Source organism: Cervus elaphus, chromosome 7, assembly GCF_910594005.1.
Source record: "Cervus elaphus chromosome 7, mCerEla1.1, whole genome shotgun sequence".
Classification (NCBI taxonomy): Eukaryota; Metazoa; Chordata; class Mammalia; order Artiodactyla; family Cervidae; genus Cervus; species Cervus elaphus.
In genome coordinates this window covers 41,940,081-41,955,055 of record NC_057821.1, presented here as the reverse complement: position 1 = coordinate 41,955,055, position 14,975 = coordinate 41,940,081, and the positions used below count along the sequence as shown (strand labels likewise).

General features: G+C 45.6%; 1 protein-coding gene across 7 annotated transcripts in view; it reads left to right on the top strand.

Moving 5' to 3' along the window:
• JARID2 (jumonji and AT-rich interaction domain containing 2) overlaps nucleotides 1-14,975 on the top strand; it is a 229,373-nt gene that overhangs the window by 118,268 nt on the left and 96,130 nt on the right. The window contains exon 1 of one of the 7 annotated variants that reach the window (XM_043908493.1): nucleotides 11,152-11,310. The exons of the other annotated variants lie outside the window; for them this stretch is intronic. Within the exon in view, the coding sequence (XP_043764428.1) occupies nucleotides 11,244-11,310 (67 nt within the window). The 5' untranslated portion in view covers nucleotides 11,152-11,243. Of the gene's footprint in view, nucleotides 1-11,151; nucleotides 11,311-14,975 lie in introns of those variants that run through there. 7 annotated transcript variants of the gene reach the window in all.

Genomic DNA, 14,975 nt, shown 5'->3' with positions numbered 1-14,975 from the left:
ACCATGTTGTCATCCAAGCTGAGAGAGCCGGCTGGTTCTTGATAACAGTCCCGTATACTTCCTCCTTCTCCCCATATTTTGATGTTAATTTTCCTGCCACTGAAAATAGAAGTGTCTAGTGAATGCAATTTACAGTGTTTCTATTTTTCTTTTCTGGAGAGCCTTTTCTGCCGAAGATGCAAGTAGCGTTTTTGCTTTGTTTTTTCCTTCTCTTTTACAATTTAAATAAGAAGGAAGGTGGTAGGCTGCATTATTCAACAAGTGTTACACCTTTTAAGGAAAGTTTCCTTTTTTTCATTTTTGGCTTTTTTTCCTGTGGTTTCAGGGGACAAGGTGCTGAGATAAGAGGCAGGAGCTCGCCATTGATTTATTAGCCTGTTTGTTACCATCTGTCTGCCTCGCACTTCAGTCTGTTGATGGAAAGCCCGATGTGAACGTGCCATGGGGCTGGAGAGATTTCCATCTTCCCAAGTTCTCTGTCTGACTGCAGAGCCTGTGTAATCACTTCTAGCCAGGCCCCCGCAGGAGCCTGTGATGTGGCGAGTAACACTAGGGAGAGCGTTGGCTTTGGTTTCTTTATCCAGCCTTGGACATTCCTACCGCTGCAGACGAAGGTCCTGCAAGGACACTGTCTCCAGCCCTGTCCACGGGGTCAGCCAACACACACTCCTCCCTCCTGGGGTCTCCCCTTTATGGAAGAATTCCAAGGGAATAGGTTAAGATTGCCATCAAGTGGCTACTCTTGGTAGTGATGGGAGGCTGCACCGGCCACCGCCACTGGCTGACTTGTCAGACAGTCTCCTCCGATTGAGCCCCTTTGTGAAGCAGATGCACCTTTCTGGCTGAGGAGCTGACTGGTTTTCCTGGCGGTGGGGCAGGGTGAGCTCGGCGCATGTGCAGCTGCTGCGCCCCCGACGAGACTCACACGTCAGCGTCCCAGGAGACGCCGAGGCTGGGGCAGGCCCTGGTCTCAGCTCAGGGCCCTGGGGCTTCGAATGCACACACTCCAGAGACTTCCTGGAGAGAACTGTTGGGCATTCATTCTCCCACCAGTCCCGGGCCAAAGGCCACAGCCCTCCAGCTTTTCTCGTGGAAATTGGCAGAAGAGGACCATGCTGTCATCCGTAGACGGATGGCTCACAGTCCCAGCAAGGGTGAGAAGAACTAACAAACCTGATTCGGTCATTCTTTTTTGGCTCCTGCTCGGTTGTTTCCTTGCTCTCTTAAGTGGAGGAATAATTTTTTTCTCAGAGGCAATATTCTCAGGCGTAATAGGATGATTTATTTAAAGTCCTTAGTCCCTGGCAGGAAGGAAGCATTCAAAGGGCAGTTGTTATTGAGGTTCTAGATGTACATTACCTAACCACTTCTCATAAAAGCTGTAGCTGGGCCATAAAACAGCACACTTAAGGGACTGTGTTCAAATCGGCTTGCTTTGTTCCCTGGGTGCCAGCATCCTGTAATTAGACCTCTCCCTGGAACTTGGAGAGGAGAAACCCTGACCAAGCTTGAAGGAAGTGATCCCTGTTTAGTTTTCCCCAGCAGGCCATTCCTCACTGGTGGGAAATCTGTGTGTGTGTGCTCAGCCGTGTCTGACTCTCTGTGACCCCATGGACTGGAGCCCACCAAACTCCTCTGTCCATGGGATTTTCCAGGCAAGCATACTGGAGGGGGTTGCCCTTTCCTTCTCCAGGGGATCTTCTCCGACGCTGGGATCGAACCCGCATCTCCTGCTTTGGTTGGTAGATTCTTTACCAGTGAGTCACCTGGGAACCCCATTGGGAAGCCTGCCCAGTAGGAATAGTGAGAGTTTATATGGGCGGGAGTGCCCGTACCTGGGCCCAGAACGCTGGATTCTGGAGTCTCTGAGGAGCCTGAGAGGGCGGTTTCTGAGCTGGCCCTTGATAGGCAGAAGAGTGTCGATCTGCGCCAGCTGCGTTGGGGGGCAGAGACTTGAGGCAGGCGGAGGGAAAATGACTGGAGTGTTCCAGGATGGCGGCTAAACTTAGGGCAGAGTCAAGGAAGAAAACTCTCAGGGCTCTGTATTTTCAGCAGCCTTTTAGAAGTGATAGAGGTTATGTTACACTGCAGTCTGTCAAATTAGCCCCAAATGCTTGGATTCTGGCCATTGAAAGCAGTATTGGATGCGGCAGAAAGTTGATTGGTTGTAACATGCACTGTCATGGTCCTGTCGTTCTGGTCCTACCAGGAACTGGGTATCACTGTGAGCAGTCATCCTTTCGCTGGTTTCCTCCTTCAGTAAAAGAAAACCCTTGCCACCCCTTGTCTGTCTCGGTTCTGTTTCAGCGATGGGTGATGACAAGATGTGTTTGTGGCAGGCTCATGTTCTTCCAGCTCACTCGATGCCCTGTGCTGTTGGGTCATGAGACATTTGGAGGTCTTTGCAGAATTTGGGAGGGGTGAGGATTGCAGACAATAATGTGGAGGAAATGTGCTGGTGGGTGAGGTGTGCGTCCTTCCCCACCCACGCCTCTCCCGGCCCTCAAGAATGCAGGGTGATGGTTTCTCTCTGGAGGTCTCCTGTGTGTGTAGAACTGAGGCGGGGAGCCCAGAGTCCCCTGTGGGTTCACACCTCTCAGTGCCTGGAGCCTGGAGGGTAGCAAGATTCGAGTCTAACTCAGAACCGTTTCATGTGACACTTTGTTCGTGAGTCTTAGTTGATGCTTACTGACCTTTCACCCTCAAGCTACAACAGGATCTCCTAAAACCATTTGTGATGAAAAAACAATCCCACTTTGGTGTAATTGCTTCGCACAGAGAAAGTTTTTCTACAGTTCTTAGTTTTCTGAATAAGCTTGTGGCTTTTGAATAGTTCCAACCTCGGCTTTCCCTTCTCCCCTCCTGCAAGAGCCCTCTGTGCTGCCTGGGAGGGGTTTGTTGGCTCCTGCTCTGTCTGCCCCTCTCCTTCTGGAGGCCCGAAAAGGAGTCCCGTCTGTCTGTCCTGTCCTGGTTGTGCTGGGCCTGTGTACTGTGCTCCTAGTAGAGAACAGCGCAGAGACCCAGGGGCTGCTGCTGTGTCCTGAGACTAAATGCATGGAAGTTCTATAGATCAGCACGAGCCAGGGGAGCTCTCTGTGATGATGGAGATGTTTCATGTCTGCATGGCAGCCACTAGCCAGTTGTGACTTGAGTCCTTGAGACCTAGCCCCAGCTGGTCTGGCTAGTTTTAGTTAATTTTAAAAGCCACGTGTGTGTGGGTGTGTGTGTGTGTTTATTTTTTTTAATAGTCGCTTGTGACCAGAGTCTACAAATTAAACCATGCACGTAGAGAGGAGAGAGGGCGAGCACAGTAGTGAATTTCTCCTATCTTCCTGCTCTTGTTTTTTTTGGCTGGAAGTCTTTTTACATACCCGGTGTCATCAATTTCAGAAACACTGCCAGCAAAGTGAAATGAACAGTAATATTTGTTTCAGATGCCTCTTAGTGTTTTGGGCAGCTTCAGAAGACCCTTGCCCATAGTATTAATGTCACAAAATTCGTATTGTCCCTGACTTCAGTACAGCAGTCTGTCACTGGCTCCAAAAGCCCTCTCGTTCGCATGTGCCTCTTATGCAGGGTTTCTGTTAGCATCGCATAAGTAATGTTTAAAATAGCTCCTTTTTTCAGTAATAACTTCTTTCGTGGTTGGGTGTACTGCGTCTATGATGGCAGCACTCCTATCTTTCTTGTGATACCAGTTAAATAACTTTTAAGATTTCCTTTTGCTTTTGTGTTTAAAACAAATTGATTTTAACTGGAAAATTTGGAAATTTCAGAAAATTATGAAGATTACCTCTGGGGAGAATACTGCTTTTTGTTACTAGTTTGTTTTATGTTTCTCTGGTCTGCTTTCTGGACATTTATAAACACAATTTGTTTAACATTGTTTTAAGTATGCAGTGGAATCTCTACAGTTTAAGTTATATTTTCTTTCCTCATGTTCCTAAGTGTTTGAAAATGTGACTTTTAAAAATTTTGTGTAATATTTAATACAGTTGTGTTCCATATTGAGCATTATTAGTCTTTAGTATGATACATGATACCTTTAGGGAAAATGCCATGAAGAATATAACAAAACTGTTAATAGTGATTGATGTAATTTCATGTTATAAAAAAGAGAAGGATTACAGTTGTGGTTTTTACTTAAAATTGTTAAGTCACAAACCGAGTTTATCAAAATTAGAGTATAAAAAATAAATACTTTGAGGAATACACAGAACAACTTTACAGGTGTAGAGTAAATAAATTATTGTCTCCATTTCTTTTAAAAAATCATTAAAGGGCTAAATATGTGTAAAACATAATGTGAAGGTTAATGTTAAATTTATGAAAGCTGTAATTTAATTTCACCTGAAAACTTGAAGTTAATTCTCAAGAATTCTTGAATTTTGATTCATGAAGGCCGGCAAATCAAGTGAATTATAAATTTCACAAGGCATTCCTGGCAAAATACTTTTTTAAACACAGAGAGATAAGTATTTGACATATTTTCCTCTCTAGGAAGAAAAGCGGAGGGTTGCCTTTGAAAGCTTGGTAAGTTGTAGAATGAGGCCCCCTGAGGTAATAAGAGTGTTTCAGGCTTATAAAGACCTTGAGATGGCCTCAAAAGAAGCACCTTATGTTTTCGACAGGATTCATTAGTCCTGAGCCACTTCTCTAGGCTTATGCTAGATTTTGAGGGTTATTACGATGAGCAAGACTAAATCCTCTTGGTCAGGACCCTGACAATCAGGTATGACATTGAATAGCACCTGTAGAGCACTAAAGGCTGAGCAGGAGGGGCTGCAGGCACTTCCCGGGCAGACAGAGAGACTACCACAGGAGGAGGAACGGCATGTGCAAAGGCCCTGAGGGTTGAGAGTGCAGGGAATGATGAGAACATGTCATTTGCCATGCGTGACCTCCCCCCGGCTCCCCTCCAGGCCAGCTACTCCAGCGCCTTCATGGACTATCATGGGTTGTCCATGTTGCCAGGTTTGAAAACCAAAGCACTGATAGCCGGTCTGTCTATTGCATGGCTCAGAAAGCTGATACAGGAAAACTCTTTGTTTCTTAAAAAAAAAAAAAAAAAAAGAATTTAAACCAGTAAAAGAAGCAACAAAATAATAAAGACGAACTACATTGAAATCCTTGCATAAAAATTCTTTCTTCTGTTTAATTTCTTAGTACTACTTCCTAGAAGTGAAATCGCTAATATAAAAATTGTCATCCACTTATCAGTATGTTACCGTGCTTCAGTGTGTGAGACTGTAGGCTTTGTCAGTAGCTTTGAAAAGGTGATCAGTTGCTCTTTAGTTGTGACCTGCCTCTGTTCTTGGTTTCAGTGCTTTTCAAACAGCGCTGTTACTCTCTATTCTTCAGTAGGTAAAGTGGCCATGTTGTGATTCTCATTGAATTCTACTTAATACTATTATGATTAATTTTCAAAATCATGGTTTTGATAATCTTTAACGTTGCATCATTTCTCTGTCTACCTTTTCAAATCCATTATCTGAATCATTTAAAAAACACATTAGGGACTTCCCTGGTAGCCCAGTGGTTAGGGATCCGCCTTGCAGTGCAGGGGACACTGGTTCAATCCCTGGTGGGGAACTAAGATCCTACATACTGCATAACAACTAAGTTCTTCTGCCACAGTTAAAGATCCTGCGTGATGCAATGAAGCAAAATAAGTTTAAAAATATTAAAAGCTTACATACATATGTATCTTCTGTTTCTTCTTACAATCAAATAATTAAAAGTAAATATTAGCCACAAAAATTGTATTTCACTAGCACCAAAGTTTTATTAAGTAAGGCATGAAAAAGTGAAAGTCACTCTGTCACATCTGACTCTTTGTGACCCCATGGACTGTAGCCCAGCAGGCTCCTCTATCCATGGGATTCTCCAGGCAGGAATACTGGAGTGGATAGCCATTCCCTTCAGATTGAATTCAGGTCTGCTGCATTGCAGGCAGGTTCTTTACCATCTGAGCCACCATGGAACCATGGAAAGGCATTGTAGGTCGCCCTTCACAGAGCACTCATCTTGTTCCATTGGCACTTAACATCTAAACCACTGTTGTCCTTATGACCATTTAACAGATAAGCAAAGTGAGGCATAGAGAGCTTTCGGTGGTTCTTCTTAACAGTTCATGGGAAGTAAAATGAAGATTAGAACCAAACAACATTGTCCAAATTATGATATATGTGCTGTGAATCACTAAGCTTTTTTAGTGGCTTAGATGCCCAAATAAACCTTTTTTTTTTTTTTTTTTAAATTTAAAAAGTCTGATGGAACAGTTTTTTCTGCTATCAGTTTGAACCTCCTGATTTAATTGTAGTCACATTTCAGTGGTATTAGTGACTAAATCCATCACAACCAAGTTTGTTTCACTAGTTAATATACAGTCATTCAACCCAGTTCTCCCTTCTGTGTTCTTATAATTATTGGTATTATTTTATAATTGTACATTGTGGCCTTGAAGTCATGTTGGCTGTAGGGCCAGCCACATGCATTACACAGTTGAGCGCTGTTGGTGCTTCAGGAATTATCAAGCCCTCTTGGAAGGGGTCCAAGTCAGACTCCGTATGTACTTAATTCTGGTTGGTATACTGCCAGTGTCTTAACTTTGATTTAAATACAATTTTAACAAGTAATGTTTATTATTAACATAATGACTGCTGCAAAGTGCCCACACTTCAATAGTATTTTTGGAAGTCAGATATTGGCACAGTGGATCATTTTTCTGTATTTGGCTTTTTAAAAATTATTATAATTTAGGTGATATGATCCATACTGTGTAAGTCAGCTCAACTAACAGAGAAATATCTTTGGACACATGGCTAATGCAATGCGCTCATTAAAACCCTCTTATTTCCTAGACTTCCTGGACACCGCCACCTTTATTATGCCTTCCTCTCACAGGGAAACCCACTCTACCCTGCCTTCCTATTTAAGTATTTTTGGTAAATGGCTGTTCATAGCACATAACTCAGGCAGTAAGGCGCCCCCATCACGTGCAGTAGCTTGTATAGGTAGGGAAGTGGAGGTTCATCATGGGTGGTAGGGGGTACCCCAGGGTTGGCTCTAACTGTGACAGGCTTGTCTTTCCTTTTTGAGGTGGATCCCAGCCCTCAGTATCGGCTGACTTCCTTGATTGGATACATGAATAAAATAAGGTCTTGATGCTTCTGAGGCAGCAGGTTCTCTTAATTAGCACAGGGTATTATTAGATATCCAAATTCGATTAAGGCAAGCAAATGAATTGTTCTTTCCAGTTTTGTCCACCTCCAAGATTTGGGGTTTGCTTCAGCTGTGTATTTTTTAAAATGCTGAGTGCAGCTGGCGAGCTGCTGGAGTTGGCCCAGCTCATATTGGTTGTGCACGTAGGTGGGTCCTTAATTTTGAGACCTCAGGTGTCCTGGCATTGAGGTGATAATCAGGTGGAGGGCAGCCTTGTACCTGGCCGGCTGCAGAGCATTTCTTGGGATAGGACATCCTTTCTGAAATTCTGATCTCTTCTAAGGTATCAGTTGAAGTGACTAGTACTCTGGAGTCTTGAGTAGTAAGAGGTCTTCGTATTTAAACATTTGGAGGTTCAGTGATACATTGCTGGTACACAAGAAAAAAACTAACTTTGGAAACCAGTGTGCTGTTAACTTATAAATTTGAATATTTGCATATCCAAGAACTTCTAGTAATTTTTACTCCTAGGTGTGTTTCTCAGAGAAACCATAGCACTTGCTTGGCAGGGGACAAGCAGAAGGATGTTAGCAGCAAGGATGATAGCAACAGATCAGAAACACTTTAAATGAACAAGAGAATCAAAATGAATTGTGGAATATCCATACAGTGGGGCTTCCCAGGTGGCATGGTGGTAAAGAACCTGCCTGCCAATGCAAGAGATGCAGGTGTGATCCCTGGAGGAGGAAATGGCAACCCGCTGCAGTATTCTTGCCTGGGAAATCTCACAGACAGGGGAACCTGGTGGGCTACAGGTTCCATGGGGTCGCAAAGAGTTGGACACGACTGAGTGAGCACACACACACACACCATACAATAGAGTCTGATAAATCATAGTGAAAGTGACGGGACAGAGTATAAACAAAATCATGGTGGGATCTTAGTAACCTAATGTTGAACTGGAAGAAAAATCTTCTAAGGCTTAACATGGTGTGATAGCCTTTTCGTGAAGCTAGTAATTGTGCACAGTAAGATAATGTACTATTTAGGCATGCATATTTGTGCTGTAACGTAAAAAATAATGAGTTAGGGGGGAGCACAATAGAGAGTATTTTAGTGATTGAGTTTACAGACTTTCTCTATTTTATCCAAGTTACAGAAAGGGGGGCTCAACAGAGTTGCCAGTATTGGGGGGAGTCTTGTCTTCATTTAAGAATTGAGACTTCCTCTGATCTTTGAATGTTGCAATTTGGCTGGTGATGCTGTCAATCATACTTTGTTTGAATAAAGAAACAGTCATTGCCAGGCTCCCTTTCTACCCTCCCCTCTTAATTTCAGTACTGAAATTGTGGAGCTGAACTTGGCTCTCGGTGTTCTTGTGTGTCTCCTGGAGGATGCTGGTCCTTCTAGTCCGGTGCTGAAGATCGCTTTCCTCTTTGGTAAAACAGTGTTCTAGCCGAACAGTCCAAAACCTACTGAAGATTACAGCCAGGAGTTTCCCCAGTTCCTGTTCCCGACCCAGCAGCAGAGCACAGGCCAGAGTGGACACACACGGCTGGCTAAGCTCTTCTTTCAGGGAATAAATCCCTAGTGCATAGTCTGATGAATTTGAGCAAATTCTGGGAGAGAGTGGAGGACAGAGGAGCCTGGCATGCTGCAGTCTGTGGGGTCACAAAGAGTCAGACACAACCTGGCAACTGAACAACAAAAAATGCGTCGTCGGATGCTGCTATGCTTTTAGAAGTAAGAGCAGTCGAGGGCCCAACATCCTGTTAAAGTGAAAGTGTTAGTCTCTCAGTCGTGGCCCACTCTTTGCGACCCCATGGACTGTAGCCCACCAGACTCCTCTGTCCATGGGATTCTCCAGGCAAGAAGTGTGTTTCCTTATCTTTTTGACTTTAAATACCTTGTTACTTTTTCAGTTGATTGGAAGAGGAAGCCTGGGAGACTAGAGATAGGGAAAGAGCAGAGAGCCCTTACTTACCTGCCCGGGCTGTGTTCTGAGGGTCAGAGTGGGGGTATTAAGCATAACCATTATCAATTCATGACCCTCAAGCTTCATTTCTGACTCATTGGTTATGTCTTGTGGTTTGTATTTTCTTACTAACCTTTTTTCAAAATTTCCATACATCCAAATCAATACCTGCCTCATATCTCCTTCACAGTTCTCCCTTTTGGGTACTTTTGATCAGGGAAGGCCACTAAGACAAGTCCCAGTACAAAGAAGAGGGACGAGCCAAAAGTCACCCCTTAAATGTCCTTTAATGGACTGTGTATGACTTACGCTGCAGCGGGATAGACGCCAAACAGCTGTTCAGCGTAATAGGACTAGATTGCACTGGAGAGAACTGAATGAGGGTCTGTTCTGGGCTCACACTGGGCGTGTAATGGTTGCAGAGGCTCTTCCAGCCCTTTATCCTACAGGGAGTTTGTCATGAGGTTGTTCTGGTGTGTTAGCTTGCCCCTGGCCCCAGAGACCCCAGGTTCTTGGATGGCCTTCTGCTTGTTGAGGATTTAGTCACCGTGCTCTTGGTTAAGAACCAGAACTGCAGAGGCTTCGGTTGACTCATCTGTCAAGTGGGGGATTGTACTAGATTATCTTTAAAGGCCTCGCCTGTAATTTTGGTTTTAAAGTGGTGGAAATTGAGTAGAGGTTTGGGCAGACCATCATCTGCCTCCTGATGTTTTTTGTTTGAAAGTGAGGCAGGTAGAGATGCTGCGCTCATTTAAGAAACAGAGCGGACAAAATGCATAGTCACTGGCCCTGCAACCAGGACAGATCTCCTTCTAGGGTTTTTTGAAGTCTGGATAACTTGACCTATGTATGTAGAGCCCAGAAGGAGCTCAGTCAATAGTTAAATAACAACAGCTACAAGCTGAAAGTAGGAGTAAGGGGCATTCCTTCCCCAGCTCCCTTGGATGAGCCTGCTGGTGAAGCTTTCAATGCCATGTGGGCTCTCTGAGGGTGTCCACCATCTTCTTCCCCTCTGGAGAGGCGTAAAGAGGAGAATGTGGGCTGGTGTTCAGAGCATGTGCTTTGGACCTGATAATTGCCAGTTGAAGTTCAAAAGCTTCAAAAGCTTTGACTTTAACAATCAAACAGCTTATGACATAGGGAAGGAGATGCGCGCTCCAGTTATCTGGGGCCAGGGAGCTGGCCAGCCCTGCTGGAATCCTGCCTTTTTCACCCCTCTCGCCAGCTGCCAGGCCACAGAGCCCGTTTTGTGAAAGATCCGCAAGGAACAATGAGGGAAAACAGCTTCTGTTTTATTAGATTAGATGAATTTATGTGCCTGGGGGCGGGGTGTCCAGGCGCTGGGGGCGGGGAGGGCAGCCGTGGCCCATGCGGTCATCACTGAAGTGATGGAGCACCACCCGGGTTGGGGCGGGGGGCAGCGGGTGCAGGATGGAGGAGGCGGAGCTTGTGGAAAGAGATTTCTGCAGTCTGTCTGGAGAGCTGCCCAGGTTTCCCAGCCAAAAAAACAAATAAAAATAAATAAAAAGGCAAGTGCTGAGTGACACAGATTATGATATTAAAAAAAGGATGCCATTGAAAATATGCTAGGACCCCGCGGCTGGGCTGGGGAGGGGGAAGCGTGTGAGCGAGGGGGGTGGGGCGGGGGCGAGGAGGGGAGAGCGGTCTGACCCTGGGCACAGAGAAGGGTGGACAATTAAATTGCCCCCATCCAAGGGGGCCCCCCATCCCGCCCCACACCCTTGTCAGAGATCCTAAAAATAAGGATTTGTCTGCATTGCAGGTTGAGGAAATTGCAGGGTGAAAAGCTATTTGAGCCTTTCCTTCTTCTCATTCTAATTCATCAGGAAGGGGGAAAAAAGCCCCAGACCCCTCCTCTTTGGTGTTAGTCTCACAGCCACATAAATAACCTTCCCTGCCGGCGCCTCCCCTCCCCCCCGGCCGCGCGGAATCTGCACTGGCGGAATCCGCAGGCGCCCGCGTTACGTGCAGGGGAGGATTGTTGACAAGCGCTCCGAGCCTGCCTCGCGCGCGCCCTCCCCTCCTCCCGCCCGTCCTCTGTCCTCCTTCCTCTCTGTCTCTCTGCAATGATCCGGCTCTGAGGATGGCTGCTCCACGGGCCTGTCAGGTGCAGTTTTTGGTGGCTTATCTTGAGGAACCTGGGATAGAAGGTCTGTTCCTATGAATAAAATAAAAAACCAAATAGCTCTAGATTTGTTTCAGGCTGCTGTGGCTTTTGTTGGAGAAATAGGCCTTTTGTGGGTTTCCCTGCTGGGGTCCTGATTAAATCCATTATGGATGGCAAGGTGCTGTATATATGTATGAGAGTATGTTTAGAAAAAAAGTGTTGGGATTTGCTTAATATTACTATTCTTTCGGCTTTGGTATCCTCCCTGGGGGCAGTGGTGGCTCCTGCAAAGGCACTGTGGAAATTTACAAGAGAGGATTCATGTCGCTCTTAAAGCATTGAGCTCTGTTGACCATTTTGGCCAAATCTGCAGTTTTAGTCAGGCTTGTATGGATCTCGACCTTTCTTTGGGGACTGAATTGCCATCCAGTGATGGCTGGCCCCCTTTATTTTATTGCTAGTTTCTGTGATCATTTCCCAGCATTTAAAAATAGATGTTTGATTATAAATTAGTTCATCCTCTGCCATAGCTTTGGTCTCCTTTATAAACAGTATGCATGGTTTTCATTTCCCTTCATACTTTGTTTCTCCGCCTCTTGTCCTCTTTCCTTGAAAAATGGAGGAAACTGAGGCATGTAAACAGAGACTCAGTGCTTCTAGGTTAGACCTAAAGGTTAAACTTTGAGTGCTCTTGGTTCTGCTCCCATATTTCATGCATTCATACATGTTTGCATAAGTATAAACACAGGTGAATTTTAGCGGCCGTCAATTTTAGGTGCCTCAAATCTTTGCCTTGTTACTGGAGTTCTGCTTTCTGTACTGTTTCCATTACATTTCAGCCGTGGAAAGAAGGTAGCTCCAGGAGGCAGTAGGCCTCTCTGAGCTAGCTTGCTTGCTGTCAGCAGATTTTTGTTTTTTCTTTTGGACTTTGAATATCCCACTTTATCCTTTGTGATATTCATCTGAGAAGTGGGTGTGCAGTTGACTTATCTGCATGTAGCGAGGTATGAGTGCACGGGAAAGCTTATACCAAAGAGTTCAGTACTTTGGTGGGGTCTGTTTTATGGGCTTAGGGAATAAAAGACTGCCAGAGATGTTTGGGGGTGAGGATGTCACTGTTTACCTTTCTGAATTAAGTTGTCAGGACACTTAAGCGTTTGGAGTTGTGCCTGTAAGCTAATAACTTTATGGGATTTGTTGATTTGTGTTAAAGCCAGCTTTGTTTAACTTTGTAGAGACTTGTTAATATTGGAGAACTGGTTTCTTTTGGTGACTATATTTTGTGGGGTAAATGTAATGACTATATGAAGCTTTCCTATTCTCTCTCTCCAAATAAACACACACACACACACACACACACACACACACGTTTTAATTATAGGTAGAATGTCACTATCCGGGAACATGCTCTGCTTACGGAAAATCTCCCTTTGAGAAGCATAAGTTACAGGATTTATAAAACCAGATTTTGGCATGTCACCTAATTGGAACAGAAGACTTTGGACATGCCGGTCTTGTTTATCTAAAAGAATTTTGACAAAAATGCGCGGGGTTCCCTTCCGCTGTGTCTGCCTCTAAGTTCCCAGGCTCTGCAGTGGTCCATTGTTCTGCAGCTCATTTTCCACACCAGCGTAAGCCCAACACTGTCTTTAATCACTTCTTTTGAATGTGGAAGGCAGTCTTCGACCTCTCCGACGCTCGGCACTGGGCCACTTGTCCAGCACACCCTTTTACTTAGCTGACAAGAGACCTGAGTTTCATGTTTTAGGGGATTCCAAGGATTTGTGCTTTTGACAGACAGTTAGTTACAAGTAGGTTGACTGGTTTGCCAGTGTAAACACGGCGAGGACCCGGGATGGGGGCAGGGACCGAGAGAAGGCATGACCCTGAGATGGGAGACTGAGGGCGACTGGATGCAGGTGGAGCTTTTCGTCATAGAGCAATGTGAATGCTTGTATTTCAGTAATCATTTGTACTCAAAAGACACTGTCCCTGCTCTGATTGTTGTAGGAACCATTTGAAGGGTGACGGATGGGGAGTGTAGGGAGAAGAGCCTTCGCCCTACAGAAGTAGAGGAGTTGTGCTGACACACACACAGTGCACTGCTTACTGGCATCACCATCAGAGCCTCAGTGGCTTCTGGGCCCATTCAGACATTTTTCCTAGAGATCGCGGACCCTTCCGGTGGAGGCACTTCTGTGAAGTTCCGCTGTGGCATTTTGGTCCTTGTTGGAGCCTCCTCTCCTCTGACTCCTGTCGGGACGTGGGGAGGAGAGGTCTTTTGTCTCCTGGTGGTGCTGACCAGTTTGGGGTTTAGTCAGAGCAGCAGTCTGGTCCCCCTGCTTGGGTGTACTTATGACCTGTCTGCTTGTTCCCTTTGTGCCTCGAGGTGAGGAGCTGCCTCCTGGGCTAGGGTTTCTGTTTGGCTTTCTTCCTGTTCACATCTCCCAAATTGAGTCATTTGCTTGATTCTGTAAAGAGGAGAAAAGGATGAGGGTCAGATATTTTCCTTGCCTGCCCGGTGGCCCAGCTTTTCTGTGACATTATCACTGTCAGGTTTTGAATGAACACCCTTTCTGAAAAGATGTCCAAGAAGGTTTTCTGGAGAAAAAGTCTGGCTGTGAAGGGTTCCTGGGGGATTCTGTAATCTGCCTGCCTCTCTGTCAATCTATGTGCTTGCCTGCCTATCTATCCATCTAATCTATTTGTCCATCTGTCTGTCTGTTGTATTTATCCATCTATCCTTCCACGTGCATCTTGGGGGCTCTTTTGAGGGGCTGTTGGGGCTGTGTTTTCCTGGCTGGAGTGGGAAATCGCCATCGCTGATTTGAAAGCAGACAAAGGGGCGCCCTGGTCCGTCAGGGGCCATCCTCCTGAGGGAGCGGGCCACATGTCCTCCAGGAGCTGAAGTGGTAAAGCCCGCTCATCTGTGCTTCGTTGTGGGCAGTGACACCATGCCTCAATGACTGTGGTTTGTTCTCAGCCTCCTTGGTGTTTTGTGGTGGAGAGGGTGTCAGTGGACCGGCCTGGGCTTCGCTTTGCAGACCCCCCTGGCCCTGCTCACCCGCTTCCCTGGACCCCAGGATCGATCCAAAGGCTCAGCTGCTGACCCGAGTGTGTATAGTTGGGTTTAAACTACATTTTCATGTTGACTCTCTGAAGCTGGCCCAGCCAAGTTTCCCCTAGCATTCACATGTACAACGCAAACAATCCAATTTTTCTTTCAAAATTTGAGTGAAAATAGGCTTTATTTTCCACTAATCATGGCAGCAAAACAGACATTCTAAGTACCTCAGAGAGGGTCCTACCTCTGCCAAGGGGACTGCTTTTATGTCTTGCCACCCCCCTCCCTCAACACACACACACACACGCACGCACACACTCGCGCTGCTGCTGCAAATGAAAGCTCTCTTTGGATGCTTGACTGTTTAATATGTAATGTGATACCTTGTCTCGCAGTGACAGGGTGACAGACGGGCATTGGCTCCATAATCAGAATTACCTTTTGTGCATCTCTTCTACAACAAAGCCGAATACACTGACTCTCCCTAATATGCTAATACGTTTGGTGTGCTCCAGATGTTTTGGAAGCTCGGGAACAGCTTCAAAGGTCTCCTTGTTTTTCTTTCTCTTTAACCCTTCTCTAGGCCTTGCTTTTATGAAACAATCGTTAGAGTTTTCTTCCATTGTGTATTTCGTCCTGTATGG